General features: G+C 39.5%; 1 protein-coding gene across 7 annotated transcripts in view; it reads left to right on the top strand.

Moving 5' to 3' along the window:
- dgkg (diacylglycerol kinase, gamma) overlaps positions 1–18,552 on the top strand; it is a 141,602-nt gene that overhangs the window by 65,362 nt on the left and 57,688 nt on the right. For all 7 annotated transcript variants that reach the window (XM_019353241.2, XM_025903505.1, XM_019353240.2 and 4 more), the window contains 3 exons: positions 6,357–6,442; positions 7,119–7,208; positions 10,505–10,665. In XM_019353241.2, coding sequence (XP_019208786.1) covers positions 6,357–6,442; positions 7,119–7,208; positions 10,505–10,665 — 337 coding nt within the window. The remainder of the gene's footprint in view (positions 1–6,356; positions 6,443–7,118; positions 7,209–10,504; positions 10,666–18,552) is intronic.

Raw genomic sequence — 18,552 nt, 5'->3', positions numbered from 1 at the left:
GCTGTGTTCATCTCTCTTTCCTGTGCAGTGGTAGTGGCTAGGTCAAGTCGCAGTAAATTGTGAACCCTTAATGACTTAAAAAATGAGCTGACTCAAGTTCTAAGATAAAGATGACCCAGTTAAATAAAACAAAGTTACTGTTAATTTATTGAGAAAATTATGCTGTATTACATGTGTGTGAGGGAAAAACCATGTGAACCTTTGCGTGACTTCTTTTTCTTTTGAGATTCTTTTCATAGACAGACATTTTCCTCTGGTATAATTTTAAATTAATTGTTCAGTACATGATGACAAGCTGTCCTGGCACAGGTGGCAGCAAACCCAAACCATGATACTACCACCACATGTTTCACAAATGGACTAAGGTGCTGATACTGGATTACAGTTTTTTTTCATTTCCCAAACAGAATATCATTCATTTTAACCAGAATTTTTTTGTTTCTGTTTTATTCATGACTTTCCTTGTTTCCTGGGGCTATACTGTTTGGAATTAACATGTTCCCCTTGTGCTTGTGTGGATTTTGTGCATGACAAGCAAGTCAGGCTAATTGGGGATTCTAAGCTATGTGAGAGTGTGAGGCTGTCAGTCTCACAGTGTTAGCCCTGTGATGGGCTCTCAACATTATGCCCCATGTCAGAAAGGATATGCTTTAGTGCCTAAAGCCAGCACCAGCCCATTAGAGCATACTAACAAAAGAGAAACAAACTCCTAACTATTTTTTCAGCCGATATGATAGTTTGAACTAAAGCTATATGGATGTGCTACTATCCTCTGTTTTTAGGCTGAGTCAGGAGTTTATATTTCAGGATAAAAAGAACATCATGAATATGAAATAGAAACATAAATTGTTTAGTCAGAGCGCTGTGCTGGGAGACCACCTCCTCCTGTCATGTTAGACTAACCTGCTGGAGGTCGGTGAAGGGGAATGGGAACACTGCATTACTGCCGCGCTGTGCATTTGACCTCTTGACACTCACATGCGTTCCTGCATACGTCAGAGCTGAGCACAACTTGTACTTTGAAATGAATTGTGTTGGGCCCCCTTGTTCATTGGCAGAAGAAAAAAAATGCCCTTATACAGCAGCACAAGGGCCATGAATGCTTTACCTTGAAGGTGAAGTGACTTCACCATCCTTTCACATCCATTTGTATGAGGCTCTCTGCTCCCTTTTCTGTTACTGTCTCTGCCTCTCTCTCAGTCACGACAAGCAAAGTTGCTGCCCTCGAGAGCCCATTGTAAGAAAAGAGACCCGATGACGCACACGGGTCTTTGGGGAGAATGCTGTAGATGGTACACGCTGCATCAAACACAAACACTGTGATACACTGATGTGATGCTGGACTCTAGAAAAGATATCAACTCTGATCTGATTCTTGTTTTGTAGTATCTGTACTGTCAGTATACACTGTAGTAATAATAATAATAATAATAATGGATTGGATTTATATAGCGCTTTTCAAGGCACCCAAAGCGCTTTACATTGCCATTATTCATTCACGCTCACATTCATACACTGGTGTAGTACAGTACAGTTTAGTACTGCGACGTTCTGAAGTAATCAGAGATTTTATTGAATAAAAGTATCTTCAAATGGTTGATTCAAAGGCATTACATGAGTTTTCTTTGTCACTGCTTTTTCAAAATAAGATATGGACAAGACATATAATTGCTACACATGACACAAACAAAAAAAAAGCCTTGCACTCAGTGTCTGTTTGTACAGCCATGGCTATGCTGGGGTTTTTTGGATGTTTTTTTCAAGGAAAAAAAAGGAAGTGACCATATTTAGAAATAACTGGGCTGCTAGGTTATTAGCTAAGGCTAGCAAAGCTAGTAGTCAAGGCGCATCCATAAACTCTGAAGGTACAGCACACAGATACACATCTGCTAAGTAGTGCTAAGTAACAGACTTATAATATTAGATTTGTTCCAAAAGACACCAACAGCAAAAATATAATGAAGAGGTCTAGTTCACCGGGAAACAGCTGTCTGTGCTGCCTGTCATCATCTACAGTTACAAAACATTTCAATTATCTTACAGTAATTATGAAGCAGCCATTTTCTGCCTCTGTAAAATTTGGTGTTTTAACATTGGAGTCTACATATACTGACTTTGGAGCCGGCCTCAAGTGGTCATTAGAGAAACTGCAGGTTTTGGCTTAATTTTTCAGCCCCTGGGGTTCCTTTTTCAGGATAATCCTTTATTAACTTGGTCTGTTGTCTGGGTCACACAAGAGGACATCATATTTATAAGATTGCACCATAAAATTGCTCCCAAAAGCACCAAGTAAACATGGTTAAGAGCACCAGTTCAGCGGCTCAAATTGGTGGTGTTGCACCTGAAGAGACAAATAGCTGCTGCTGCTGCCTGTGTCAGCAGAATTAATACATGTAAACAGGCGACTTGTCAAATGTTCCTACATAGTTATGTAGAGTGAAATTAGCTATATGTATAAATTATCTGTATTTCTTTGTACCAGACTGTAAACATGCTTTTATGTTGTTAAATCTAGCCTTTTAACAGCTGTGTATTTTATACTGTCTATAAAAGATGGATCTGGCATCACATTATCCATTGTTTTAGACTCATTTTGAAGCCTAAGCATTAGTGTTTTGGCCACCAGCATGTTGGTTATAGGGAGCCTGAAGTGACCATATTCAGACTAAAGGGTTGATTGCTAACTAATCAGTGGTCCTATGCTTAGTTAGCAAACTGGATTCATAAACTGTATAAATGTTAAGCACAGACACACATGGCAATAGACATTTTGCCCTTTCAGGGCCCCTGTATGGAGTTTCTATCTGCAAACTCACTTGGGCTTGCCCGAAGAAAACCTGTCTGCTTGGACCAGTCTAAACTGGAAATGGTCTGGGCCCTGTACGGTTCGTTCCACTGATATTATAATATATCATAATATTTGTAGTCTCTGGCTAAGAACATTGCCCTGTGAGTTCCACTTACAGTAATTATGTAACTTTTAATAACAAACTTCTCTGCCTGCTCAACTCAGCCTCAGTCCTTTTTCCTCAGTGCAGGGACCTGTCTTAAATGAGGTCATATGACTGTCCTGTGCGGCAGGAGATCTGTGCCGATGCTGCTAAGAGGGTGAAAGAGGCCCTACATTGAAAATAAACACATGCATACAAATAAACACACAGGGTCTGTTGTCACATAGAGGGTTAACTCACTGCCAGCTGAACTCCACAACTGTTACCATGGGCTCCTTAGCAACAGGCACAGCAGGCATTGAAATGAGGGGTAGATTTCTCTGAGTGATGTGTTTAGGGAACGCGATTAGCTTGCTGTACTTACATTTCATGTCATTGCACATAATATGTCAACCTCCATGTGGTATTTGTTGATGCACCAGCTTCCTTTAAGACATCATGCATAAATCAAACGGAAGATTTTAAATAGGTTTTGGTTAGATGTGAATGTATATTGGTGTTGTTTCTCTATAAAGCCCTTAGGGGGTGCTGTTTGCCTTGTGGCCTCTGTGCCTTATGATAAGGTCTAGAAATAAACCTACCACCTACTTTGATTCTGGGCATGCAGTAACATAAGGGTAAGAAAGGCAGTTTGGTTGTTTCAGGTACCAGAGAGGCATGAAATCTTATCCAGAAGGAACAGCTGGATTATAGATCCATTAGTAGGAAGAGTTGCCAGGTGCCAAAACACAACAGGGCACAACAGCTTATATATTCCGAGGTTCTCTCTATGTTATTGACTGTTGGTATCCCTGTTGTGTTGGCAGGCTCCTTCCATTCTCGAGAATGCAGGAGCTTTTTCATTTTCCACATAGACCAAAAGTCAAAACCAATTTCCCTAGCCTCTCATTAGGATTCAGCCCCAAGCCTATTTGTTTCTACTGAAATAATGAAATAAAAAAGTAAGCTCTATGGAAAAAATGCACAGAGCCACTGTGACATCACAGTTAATGGGGTCCTGTTGTGAAGGCTTGAGATTAGTTGATTATAAGTTGCAAAGTAAACATATTGACTACAAGACTTGAAACTAGTGATCTGTCACTTGGATGCCAGCTGGAATAGGCTTCAGTCCCCCCCAAAATATGAATTGGACAAGTGGTGTGGATGGATGGTTGGAAATAGATGGAGGGAACACAGGGCCATTTTTCTATATATTACTATACAACCAGGCTTTCTTTTAGTAAATTGTCGTTTGTAGGTGTTTTTAAAAACAGCAGAGTATAGTTATATTGTGGATTTGATATACTGACCCAGCTGTCTTAGCTAATTATAGGCCAATCATTTTATCTTCCTTCCCTTTATACAACCACATAAAAGTAGTTGTAAAACAGCTAACAGATCATCTGCAGAGGAATGGCTTATTTGAAGAGTTTCAGTCAGGTTTCAGAGCTCATCACAGCACAGAAACAGTTTTAGTGAAGGTTACAAATGATCTTCTTATGGCCTCTGACAGTGGACTCATCTCTGTGCTTGTCCTGCTAGACCTCAGTGCAGCGTTCGATACTGTTGACCATAATATCCTATTAGAGCGATTAGAACACGCTGTAGGTATTACAGGTACTGCGCTGCAGTGGTTTGTATCATATCTATCTAATAGACTCCAATTTGTGCATGTAAATGGAGAGTCCTCTTCACACACTAAGGCTAATTATGGAGTTCCACAGGGTTCAGTGCTAGGACCAATTCTGTTTACATTATACATGCTTCCCTTAGGCAGCATCATTAGAAGACATAGCATAAATTTTCACTGCTATGCAGATGACACGCAGCTCTATCTATCCATGAAGCCAGGTAACACAGACCAATTAGTTAAACTGCAGGAATGTCTTAAAGACATAAAGACCTGGATGGCCGCTAATTTCCTCCTCCAAAATTAGATCAAACTGTGGTTATTGGATGGCATTACCTTGGCCTCCAGTAACACTGTGAGGAACCTTGGAGTCCTTCAATGCACATCCCCTCACAAGGGGTCATAAGATTGTTAGGGCTTCCTTGGTTTTCTTTGTCTGTATGGTTTTTACCTTATAATATAAAACACCTTGAGACGACTGTTGTTGTGATTTGGCACAAAATAAATGAACAGAACTTTTCATGGGATTCTCTGGCAATAAAATAAAGAACGTGACGATACTGTGGGGTAAGCATTTCATTGTCAATCCTGCCTGTGAAAATCAGGTGTTTCTTCTGTAACACTGCACAGCGGGAGAGTTTTCTACACTATCTGCAAAACATGTATTGTTGTATCTTTGACACACTAGTCGGGGCATCTGGAGTTCACATATCAATGCATCTTATTATGAAGCATTTTGATCCTGATAAGGACCTGAATAAGGACAAAAGTAATATCACTCATATGTTATGGCTTTCCTAATATTTTGATCTCAGGTTAACTTGAGATTTTGGGCATGCTAGACAGCCCTTCCATTATCATCAGCGAAACACTAAAATAGTTAGTATGTTTTGGAAAAATAGCGTTCACTCCTCCAGCAGAGTTTGGGAGACTTGAAAAATCATGTGGTGGCCCAAGACCTTACTGAGACACTATATGTCGATTTTTCTTTTAATTTATCACCTGCCTGTATTATGTTCAAGTGAAAATGTAGAACTGGTTTAAAGGGTCTATGGGCGATCACTGTGCAGGACCAGGTGGTCACCGGGCAGCTGTCTCATGATAGAGAGAGATGAAAGCTTTTGTCGACACCTTTGTTCCAACACACATTAAAGGTCCCTTTGAAGGGCATGCACTCTGTGACCACTGTGTGACTGTGGTTTCCAGGGAAAGGAGTGAAGTAAGCACAGCTGGAGTGGGCACACACTGATTACTCTTTCTCTCTCTACCTTCCTCTGTGTCCTCTCTGCCCAGGAGCGTCCCTGTTCATTAAACCATCACAAGCTTTAGAAATCCCTGTCAGCTGCTGCAAAATGCAACTAATAAATTAGGCATCACAGCATTCTTACTACACACTGACATTAGGATTCAGGGACTCTGTGTAAAACACTACAAACAAAACACCTGTTTTCTATATATGTGAAGATGTTTTCACACATGTACTGAACCCCTAAACTTTTCTGTAATGTTGCTGACAGAGGTACAGGTCAGAACACAAAGTCTGTGGGATGTCTGATAGCTTTAAGATGTGAACAGCACAGTCAGTGGTCCAGTACATGCCCGCTGGCTTGTGGGTGTCTTGTGTGCTGCCCCGTGAACCCTCTGCCCAGGCAGCTCTCCCGTCTTAAACGCATACCATTTCTAGTGCTGCAGACACTTCTGAAACTGATTATTTTCTGCTGTATGTGAGAATGGATAGCAGCTCTAAAATGTCAGAAGATCATGTGTGATGATTCCAGGATCTATTGTCTTTCTAGGCTCAACTTTTTCCATGATGTCCCTGATTTCCGGGTTCTTGCTTGTGGAGGTGATGGCACAGTGGGCTGGATCCTCGACTGTATAGGTAATTAGATTCTAACCTCTGTGAACTAATGACAAAATACTTTGCTTTGATAGGAGTTTATCTGCAGTCTTAACCAGTTTTTATTTTTTTTTAAAGGCAGCTGTTGGTCAGGAGGTAGAGTGGGTCATCCACTAATTGTAAGATTGGTGGATCAACCCCTGACTACTCCAGAACACATGGCGAAGCATCGTTGATTAACATACTGAATCCTGAGTGTGTGTGAATGTTAGAATGTGCTTTAGCATAGATAAAAGCGCCGTGTGATTTAGTGGATGAAACATAATGTAGAAAGGTGCTATATAAGCAGCAGTCCACATATATTTTTTGTTATTAATAAAAGTAAAGATGAAATGTGGCTGAAAGACCAGAAAAACAAAGGTGAACGTTAAATATTTTAGCTGAAAAATGAATTGTAAACATCCATTTAAAGACCAGCTCTGAAGTTCCACAGTTCCTGCAATCATGCTTCCACATACTTTTTTCCACTGTGAGGAATTATTACTCTCTACTTTAATCTAGCTGAGTACAAATGTAAGTTTAGCATTGCCAGTAAAATCAGTGGCTTAAGTAATAAATTCAGTCAGAATTCTAGTTCATATATTGTCATGAAAATCTGTTTCAAGGACTTTTCCACCTCCATAGCACGAGATCGATCTGCTTGTCTGTGCCCTTGCAGATAAGGCCAACTTTGCCAGAGACCCTCCGGTGGCCATTCTTCCTTTGGGCACAGGGAATGACCTGGCTCGCTGCTTACGCTGGGGAGGAGGTGAGGAGCTCGTTCTGACATCTTTCTGTATTTTCTTTACATAGCTGCATAGGCATCTATAAAGCCTGCAAGAACTGATACCATAGCTGATCTTTTTGGGCACTTTGTGGCAAAGAGAAACAAGCTGAAAACACTGATCAGATTTTGTGAGCCTGTTAGTTAAGTAAGTAAGTAAGTAAGTAAAGTTTATTTATTAAGCGCTTTTCATAGACAGGTAGTCACAAAGCGCTGTACACAAAGATTAAAATAAACAGTACGATAAATAGCAAAATGCACAATATACACAATATAGAGGTTAAATGTAAATTAAAAATGTAAAAATATAAAAAGTTAATGGAGTTAATGGAGCACCATACTTATTCATAATCATTTGTGTTTGTGGTCACCTGATGAGTTTAAGTCCTCTTTAATTCCGTTTTTTGGATATTCCTCTTCAGAGGAATATCTGTATTTCTGCTTACTAAAGCTGCCTTCTACAGTCAAAAATGACTTCTGATAACAGTGGGGGGAAAGCATCAAAATTGGAGCTGGACAGTTAAGCAGAAATTGGCAATAAAGAGGGAGCCACGGAGGACAGCTTTCACTTTTTTCCTGCCTTTGTGAGTCTCTGTTCTGCCCCGATTAGTTTCACATTTCCAAGTCCACTGTCACTTCCTATAGCTACGCTTCAGCCTGATTGCCTGTTTGCTTTTCAGTGTTCTTTCCTAAAACTCTGTGTGTTTATGCCAATCACTGTTGTCTCCCTCTGGTTGCTGAATGACTGTCTCCTGGACATTCCCGCCTGCTCTCTTTTGTTCTTCTTATATCAGCTTCATTTTTCACCTCTGTCTGCCTTACATGCCTCCTGTCTTCTGTATTTAGATACTCATTTTTGAATTGAACATAATAGAGCACGTTTAAACGGTTAATTTAAAGAATGACTCACTTCTCAAATACAAAAGGTAGTCATGTGTCTCTGCACATTTCTGGGAAATGAAAGATGGGAAGAGAAACAGGGGACTTTTATGTGTCAAATTAAAAACTTAATATGCAAATCACTTGCACACGCTGTAAGTCCTTTGCCAGCCATTGATTTCTTGTAGTACTTGGGACCAGTAATTACACTGACTGGTTATAACTGCGCGATTGTTGTTGCGTGGAGGACCAGCAGAGCACTTGAAAGATATTTTGTCAGTAAGCTGGCAGGTCTGGGTGGCTTTGGGCTGTTTGTTGAACCGATCATCAGAGATAAACTCTGAAATATTAGCTGCAGCCAATTAGCTTGATGATCATTTACCTGAGGGAGAAAATTAATCTAGTCTGATTTGTATGTGAAGGTGAGCAGCCAGTTTTGATTCATGGCTCTGCAATTTGTTTTAGTCAGATGTTCATCAACTAACAAAATTTCTAACAAAAAAATCCATCTAACAGCTTTCAGATGTATCACCACTCAATCTAATTAGTGGTCTCTAGAGGATGAATCCCAAAGATTTAGGCCTTGTTGAATTTTACTTTAATTACTGGGTTTTTGTGGAATATCTTGACAATAATTTGAAGGATTATCACAAAAGTTGGTAGAGATATTTGCCGAGTAAAGCTTTTCTCTTAACCCATGAGACATGACTGACTTTATCATTTACCATTTGGCAAGTACTGGAATAGAAACATATACATATATAATTCTTCCACTGCTAATAATAATAATAATAATAATAATGATAATGTGAAAGGAACTTACGTGAATTGCAGTGAAATGGAACACGGGGCAAAAATGGAGGACAGATAAAACAAATTTTACTTTAAAAATAACACATACAGCATAATGCAGTGAACACATCAACACTTAATTTCCTCTATTGGTGTCAGTGGATTTTTGTAATCATTTACACAAATATCAGGATGTATTATACATGATTGTCTTTCATTATATCAGGTATCTCAGCACTGACACACCATTAGTGTCTTTGGATGGTTTCATGAGTTACTCTTTCTCTTTCTTTCAACCCTCAGGATAGACTGTAATAACTTCCCTTATGCCATTATCAGGTGAAAACAATCATTTTATCCAATACAGCCTGATTGTAATAAATACCTGCAAAACTGTTGCATCAGTCTTGGTTGCACTTTGTGCTTAAGGTTAATTTCCAAGTATTCATATATGCTAACACTCAAGTACAGGCTTGCAGCCTTCTAAGATTGTGCACAGATGGCGTAATGACTGACAAAAACGTGTATTAATTATGTAGATGTGTGTGTTTGTCTGTGTACCTGTGCAAACATCACAAAATGAATGAATACAGCTAAAAAGTAGCTAATTGTTCATGTAAAAAGACAACTGTTCCCCATGAATTTTCTTTTATTTCTCAAGAGTACAAATGTGAGAACATATGCATATGCAAAATACTCTCATATTTCACACACATGATTCTCCCAGTGTGATGGCACTCATTAAAGCCTCATGCCCTTGTGACACCTTTGGAACAAACATCTGCTTCTTATTACTATGCCTGGCTGTTAAAGCAGGCTGTCGGCTATGGAGCAAATCCAGAGGGCTTCCCGGAGGGCTGTCAGGTCTGGGCTACATTCTGGGTTTGAAGCAAGGAGGGTAGTTTCTTTGGAAAGGCAGCTTAATCAGTTTCATTGTGTTTCATATTTGAACTCGTATGGTGTAATTTGCCTGTTACATGTGGAGATTATGATTAAAAATGATGAAATATAGAGAACGACTTTTCTCTCCCAGATTTTGCTCACGCTGCGCTTGATTTATTTATTTATTTATTTCTTCATGTGATTCCTGATTGATTCCAAGTTTCTAGCTTTATAATGTTTAGCTGGATAAAAGTGGCTGCAGCTCAGGAGGTAGAGCAGGTTATCTGCTAATCAGAAGGTTGATGATTCGAACCCTGGCTGCTCCAGTCTGCATAATAAATATCCCCAAGTTGCTCTCTGATGCATCCATCGGAGTATAAATGCATCTGAATGTAAAATAGAAAGCACTTATGTAAGAAAAGCATAGAAAAAAAGTGCTGGAGTAAAAAGGTAAATACGGCACGTTGTATAAAGTGCTTTGAATGCTCCAGTAGAGTAGAAAAGCTGTATATAAGAACCAGGCCTGTTCCTGTTAAAAAGCATTTTTTCCTCCCCGCTGTTGCTAAGTGCTTGCTCATAGGTGGTTGTGTCATTATTGGGGTTTCTTTCTAATGTTGTAGGGTCTCTACCTTAACATATAATAAAGCGCCTCGAGGCAACTGTTGTTGTGATTTGATATAAATAACACTGAATTGAAGTAAATTGAATGCTCTGGTTGTTCTCGGCAGGTTATGAGGGTGGCAGCTTGGTGAAGGTCCTTCGGGACATTGAGCATAGCACCGAGGTGGTGTTGGACCGCTGGAACATAGACATCATCCCTGATGACAAGGAGGAGAAGGGAGATCCTGTCCCCTACAGCATTGTCAACAACTACTTCTCTATTGGAGTGGTAAGTAAACTGACAGAAAGACAACATTCCGTATGTTTCAAATAGCCACATTATCCTTTCTTACTGTTTCTGTCATATGTCATTCTACTATGTCAGACAGTAGCCAACATTTTAAAAAATAAGATGAACTTAATCTGTGTGAGCCAAAAGCTCAGATTTCTGAGTTACATTTTGTTTTCTTTCTTTCATTTGCCTGAGGTAGAGCTGATGCATGTTGGGCTTTGGAGTGACCAGAAATAACCACATTTGCATATTTGGACAAGATAGTGAAGAGCTAATCATCTAACAGTAGCTACAGTCACACAGAGTTCGGCAACCGTGGCATGACCAAAATTATTACAAGTGTGTCCAGTGAACATGTGATCTGTCTTTGTTTTATTAGACATTAAACATGTTTTTCAGTGTTGTGAAGTTTCTACATGGAAGTCTTTTTGCTTGTGGAACTGCAGTTTTAGAAAATCCAGTTTGGATTCATTTTTAGCCGGTTGTGTCTTGTTCCTAAAATGACATGAGCAAAAAAAAAGGCTTATTTTACACAGAAATAAAACAATAAAGAAACAGTTTCAGATAAATACATTTCAGATTTAAAAATGTTACTTTATTGTATGCACAGAATAAAAGTATAGAGTAGCATCATAGCACCTGTTCATTGTCATAAAACGGCTGTGTGCAGGCAGGATAGGACCCAAACGCAAACTCACGTAGGCAAAACGTGAACTCAAAATACAACTTTATTGCTGAGGATGGAAAAAGCAAAACCAAAACTGGGAAAATTACACGAACTATACTGGGAGCATTAGATACACGGAGAAACACACACAGGTATGAGGGAGCCGCTGACATAAATACACAGAAGGATAACGAGGGAAGTGAGGAAACACGGGGAATACAGCTGACACAAATTAACATGACGCCACAGGGGAAGCAAAACAAGATACGCGGAACACAGAAACACAAGACCTTCACAATAAAACAGGAAACTGGGGAACATGACACAGCAGTGGAGGAGAGGCCGACCAGAGGCCAACCAGAGGGAGCGAGGGAACACGAAGGAGCACAAGGGAGAGACAGAGGAGATGACTGGGGAAACATGAATAAACATGGAATAAACCACAAGGAGGGCAAACATCAGCAAAGACACACAGAGGGCAAAGACACAAGGGGAAATTACTAAATGATCAAGGAACTAAACAGGGCCCATAAGAAACTCAAAAGAGGATAACCTGGCACTATGGAAATAAACTTAAGACTAGCAAGGAGAACTTATACATAGATCATAATACAATCACAATACAGGAAAACTCAAAACGCTGGGTCAAATGACCCAGGACCATGACAGTTCATATTTCGTAATCTAATTCCATATAAGACAATATTTCATTTGTTTGGAATTTTGAATTCCAGTTCTTTGTATTGTGAAATAAAGTCCTTCAACTTTTCGAGTAGTTATTACAGTAAAAACATGGTGAAAGAGATTATTTGATCTATGAGGACATGAGCAATTAGGAGATTCATCAGTGAATTGCTGCATCCTCTGGGCAAGAAACATGCTGCCAGGTACCAGTTGCTTAGCAACTTTTTTATCTTGTCCTCATGGAGATAATATGCGGGCCTCGGGGACATTTATACAGAGGTGACAAACAAGACCTTCATAAAGTAATCACAGGGCAGCACCACTCATTTAGCCTCAATGTATTAAAATAATTGATGTGTCACCACCACAACTCTGTATATCTCCATAGCCGTCATGATGTTATAAAGAAAACCTAAAGCAACCATTTTCACTAATTCTAATCTTACTAGTTACTATTAAAAAGAATAATATGAGGCTAGGCTGTAATCATTAACTCCATTCCTATCAGCTAATAGTCATGAGATTAGCAGTGCAGTGTATATGACTATTAATAAACCCAAGTGAGATAAGTGTACAGAGGGCATATGTAGACATTTGAGGGGGGGCACTGACAGGCAGCAGATACACCACAGTGATGTTATACAACTGAAATCCCACTGGTAGCTACATATTTATCAATGTGGATGTGTGAGCGTAATATTGCACAGTGAAAGTGACACACACACATCTATATTTCAGTGGTTAGAGTTTGTAAAAATGCAGCTTGACACATTCTACAAGCAACAACTCGTTCTATTCAAAAATGGGAGAAGAGGCAGTGACAGGATAGAGCCGATTCCTTTGTGGCCTGAGTGGCACCACGAGTGTCTCACACAGAGAGAGACAATAGTATTTGACAGGCCTGTCTTGGTGTGGTGATGCTTTTTGGCAAATTTTGTCTCTCACATTTTCACATGCAGTAATTAGTGCATCTCTGTTTCACAGATAGGGTTTTTACGTTCATTCATGAAGTATATTTCAACCTGCATGTTACATTAATTCATGCATGTGATGGCTGTAGTTACATTTTATACACAAAGTGCTCCATCAAGCTGCAGCTTATATTTCTTTTGACCTGATCTCCCATTGTTTAATCCATCATGGACAGTAATTACTGCAGGCTGTGGCAGGTGCAATGCCGACACTTCTGACTGCCTCGTCATAGGTCAGAGCGTTCTCATTCCAGAGGTGTAAAAAAATGCTGATTTTTCAAAACTGCTTGTGTGTCTCAGTTACTTCCAAGGTGTCCTTTAGTGGCAATGTGCATGAGAGAGCACAGCAACATTGTTGCACTACAGTTTTTCAGTCAGTCTCTTCACCTTTGCACTTATTAACAGTATAGACTGTGTATAAAATATCTGGTATCAAACTAATCAAACGTTACAGTTTCAAAAGTCATCAAAACCAAAACATAAGCTTCTTGGATGATCTATGTTTCACAACAATGGGCCATATATTTTGTCCGATCATTTAATTACGATGCTGTAAAAAATACTACATCCGGAAACGCAGCCAAGTCAAAGCAGTGAGTTCAGTTCAATAACTCGAACTGAGGTCTAGCAGACAGCTGTCGGCTACAGCTGCCTGTGTCAGCACATCTAGTAGTCAGAGTGGCCATGCGCCTAAGTTTAAGTCTCATCAGTATCCAAATGGATGAGTTATAGTTGTTATGAAAGGGAGTTCATCTATAAAGAATGGACAATAAAGATTATTTTTATTAAGTTGGACATTTTAACGTTAGAGTCTATGGGGGTTGACCTGCTTTTAGGGACACCTTCAAGTGTCAGCTTGAGGAACTGCAGTTTGTGACTTTTAATTATTGACTTACTTTTTGCCTCACACACTTGTTTTTTGTTTTGTTTTTATTTTAGTTTCTAATCTCTTAAAAAACCAATAAATAAAATCCACATTGAGCTATACATTTGTGACCAATGTCTAAAGCTGTAAAAGGGACTGATTGCACTAAGGGCTGGGAGCGAAATGGTGAGTGAAAAATAACAACTCTTAACCTCTCATGGGATTTGTTGACAGTAATAAAGCTATAGCATAACTCCATGGTTATCCTCTAAAGGAAAGGTTATCTGTGTGAGTCTCTGACAACGCTCCAGCATAGCACAGCCATTAAAATAAAGCAACAGATCGCTGTGCCTCCAGGAGCCATAGTGACAGATGGCTGAGTATCTGTGTGCACACGACACCTGAGCAAACCAAATCTCTGACTCACACCAATGATGCAGCCATTAGTAAGACCTTAAATCTGCTTTAACAACCATACAAGGTTTGCATTTCCTGCCATCTTATTGCAGACCTTTCTACTCAGGGTTGGGTTGCCATGGAGATGGGAGGCTGGCAAGGCCGAATCTGAAAGCTTACACAGTCATCTGTCCTTTATCTCGCTGACTTAATTGTGGATGACATAGTGTGGAGCATGTGGCTGGCTCGGTCAAGGCACTTGGAGCTGTTGAGCAGAAGGTATAAGATGATTTTGTGATTTTAAATGACATAACACTTTATTTTGTACTGGTAGGAAATTTTTCAAGTTGCATAGTTCCACAGGAAATAGTTTTATAATTGAGAAAAAATCACAAAGCTGTGTGTATCATGAGGATTAAATCAATTCAAACACTGTAGCTTTGACAGCAGCACCTTGCTGTTGCCGCATTGAGCAGTGAGCTCACTGTGGGGGCTGACAGTATTACATTAGGCAGAGAGGATCACAGTAAGAACATCAGTAAGAACAATAGCAGCTCCATATATTTCTGCACTGTTGCATTTTACAGCTCCATCACTTACAGCATAATGTATAACGCAACTGGTCATACACTTGTCGACGTAGCAGAAATCGAACTAAACTTGAAAGCATATTTACAACTTTGCCAAAACAATGGTCAAAGTGAGAAGCGAAAAACCTTCTTTCATCTCCCCTGAAAAGACATGCAGAGAAAGAAGTTGCTATATAATTGATTGAAAAAATACATTTCCTTTTCCAAACTTCTCAGATTTCCCATTCACGCAGTGAGGTGTCCTTGCTTACCACTGGACCATCACAGAATGATACAGTGTTGTTCTGTGTAAAAGTTCTTGTGGTGACCCCTTAGCTGACACCGTGGCACTGCACTGGGACACTAAGAATGAACTCACAAATAAAACAAAACAAAACAGGGAGATGAAGATGGAGGGAACACAAGACGCACAGGAAAGGGAAAGAAAAAAACAAAGGACCATAAATAAATAAGGTTTAATAACTGAAACTATAAATAATTAGATTGTGATCACAGGTAAAATATCTAGAGTGGTTGTTGTGTGACTGTTTAATCGTAACAATTTCATAACCAAATAAAATAAATTAGTCAGTTTAACAGATTTACATTAGAATTCTTCCATATGTAAACGTTCATTGGTAGATGGTTAAAATTAGATTGAATTGAAGTTTTTCTAATAGCCTGAAAAGATGACATTTCACCTTTCAATTTAAGCCAGATTTATGCCTTCATAAAGGTCATAAAAACAATCATGAATAAATACAGAGGACTTAACCATCTCTGTACAGAGCCTGCATTTACAACTTGCTAAAGTCTCTTCACTTGACCTGCAGCCTGGAAAGAATCTTGTGAAAAGAATTTGAGAGAAGGAAATCACACCATGTCAGCAGCCATTAAAGATGCCGCCTCATGTTTCAATGAGGAAGCTGATCCCTCTGCAGTGTGTGCCCCTGTGTGGAAGTTGCTTTAGATAGGTGCACGGGTGTAGATGTGTATTTATGTGTCTGCACTTGAATGCACATAGCTGAGTGGTGTGCAGTGCAAGCTGATTCCAATAACAGTGTTACTGGCCAGTTCCTATTGCATACCGCAGTCCCTGACTGTGGGGGTGTAGAACATCGTGAGCCTCTTCAGATGGAAATATAAGTCGCTGGCTGCTTTTTAACCAGGACAGTGAGGAACTACATTAGGGCAAATAATATGTTGTTCACTATAGATACCACTGTTCCTTTCTTGAATCCTTATGCATATCATCTTGCCATCTTGATCCAGAAAAAGCTTTTTCACTACAAAATTGCTCAGTCATATCACCAAATCTCGTTTCCTTTAGATAACATTTTTCCAGTTATTGATATTCAAACTACATTTTCTGAGAACTTATAAAACTTTTTGACAGAAAGTTCATGCTTGATGTTGGAAACAGCTGACTCTTGGACAACCTCCTTGAGCTGAATAGTGAGTATGTTAAATAAAACAAAATAGACCAGATCAACTACTCAGCTTTTCCAAATTATCATCTTGTCTGTTAGACCTCATTCCTACAAGACTGCTCAAAGACGTCCTGATTACTGCTTTGATCGTAAATATGATCAGTGTATCTCTGTTAATTTGCTTAAGTACCTTTCACCTTTCAGGTGACAGTAATTAAACCATTGCTTGAAAAGCCATCACTAATAGAGGTAACAAATTCTCTTCTTATGGCCTCTGATAGTCGCCTCATTTCTATGCTTGTCCTGTTAGACGTCAGTGCAGCGTTCAATACAGTTGACCACAATATTTAACTACAGAGATTAGAACACGCCGTAGGTGTTAAAGGTGCTGCACTGAAGTAGTATGAATCATACTGAATCTTTATTTTGTGAATCATAAAGTAAACGAGAAGCCTTCTTCACACACTAAGGTTAATTATGGAGTTCTGCAGGGTTCTATGCAAGGACCTTTTCTCTTTGCATAATGTGTTTCCCAGTATTATTAAAAGGCACAATATACATTATATATGCAGATGATACTCACCTTTCCCTAGCCGTCTCTCCATGACACTACCCAAAATACTGCAGGCTGGAATGTCTCAAAGACAGGATGACTAATATAAATTATTCTAATAAAAACAGTTAAAAAAAACCTAAAGAAAAATTTAAAAAACTCAAAATCACACACACACACACACACACACACACACACACACACACAGACACAACAAAAACAAACAAAAGGACAGGACCATAACCAAGTAGAGGGCTTAAACAATAACTTAGAATTTAAATCATAAACCTATGGTTTAAAACTGAAGATGATAAAAGCTGATACATAAACTGACCTCATTATTAAAAACTTTAATGATGTAATATGAACATCCATCGTTGGAACAGTGTATATATATATATATATATAAATATATACATATGACAGAAAGGAAAAAGAACAGCATAATTGGTATAAATGGTAATTCAGAGACGAGAAAACTTGTTTGCGTGTGTGTGTGTGTGTGTGTGTGTGTGTGTGTGAGAGAGGGTAAAGGAGAAGGAGAGAAAGAGAGGGACAGATAGAGAAAATGCGAGAGAGAGAGAGAGAGAGAGAGAGAGGGACACGGAGTTATTCTGGCACAGACTGAAGGTCAGGGGAAGTATCAGTCACAGGAAGTCAGCGTCTGCCAGGTTCAGGCCAGGTTACCACAGTAATGAATGACCGTGCTGAGTGACACCTGGCTGGTCTTAAAGACAGGGGGAATAGTGCTCAGGGATGGTCTAACATGTGGACTCAAAAAGACACATCTAGACAATCTTTAAAGTCTTAAATATGTCTTCATAACACAATTATAGCAGTTGCCAAGTTGTACAGGTGCATAGTCATCGACTAATTAGTCCTCCTTAAAGGACTAATAAAACAGTAGATTTTCACTCGCCAAAGCACAGCGTTCCATGATGGTTTGTGCTGAATATCAAGTCATAATGTTATGGCGTTAGTGTGGCTCAGTGATGCACAAATTAGCTAACATTAGCGAGCTTGTGTTAGTTAAACCTCTGTCTCCCATTCCACTTTTAAATACTGTACAACAAGTAAGTGTGCAGTCTGAGAGCAGAGTGCTCCATTGGGGTGATACTGTGAGGTTGGTGTTTCCCCATCCAGGGCGCCACATGACTAATTACTATAGTTATTACTATAGTCTATCAATTCATAAGTGATATAGAAATGTTTAGCTTTCTCTGAATCAAGCATGCTAAACTGAGCATTCCAGTACAAGTGTATCATGGCATTTCTCTTTGATATTAAGTTAACAAAGTGCCTCACTATAGGGACTCAAAACATAATAGGGGCACACTGACAATGTATTCCTCTGCCGGGTACTGTGGGCCCCACTGATGTGACATTTTCCATCCACCAGTTTTGTTGTTGTTTGTCACTCTCTATTCCTTTCCTCCTGTTCACCTCACCCATCCCCTAGAAGCTCCTCTTTGCCCCACACACACCATGAGCAAAACTTCAAACGGCAAGATCAAACCAACCTTGATCACATAGGCAACTACAGGCAATGGCAAATGTCACATATTGTTACTGCCAGATTTATCAGGAGGAAAGAATGCGTAAAAATTGTGCTGGTCAGTGATCGCCTGTAGCGGGGGATTCGGGGCAGATTTAGTGACATGGAACAGCCTGTCATGTTTTAAAAAGCTCTGCAGCTACTTTGTGTTGTTGTCTGACCCTGATCCATATGCTGTCCTACAGACTTTGCTC

This window comes from Oreochromis niloticus, linkage group LG16 (genome assembly GCF_001858045.2).
Source record: "Oreochromis niloticus isolate F11D_XX linkage group LG16, O_niloticus_UMD_NMBU, whole genome shotgun sequence".
Classification (NCBI taxonomy): Eukaryota; Metazoa; Chordata; class Actinopteri; order Cichliformes; family Cichlidae; genus Oreochromis; species Oreochromis niloticus.
This window is presented reverse-complemented; position numbering and strand designations above follow the sequence as displayed.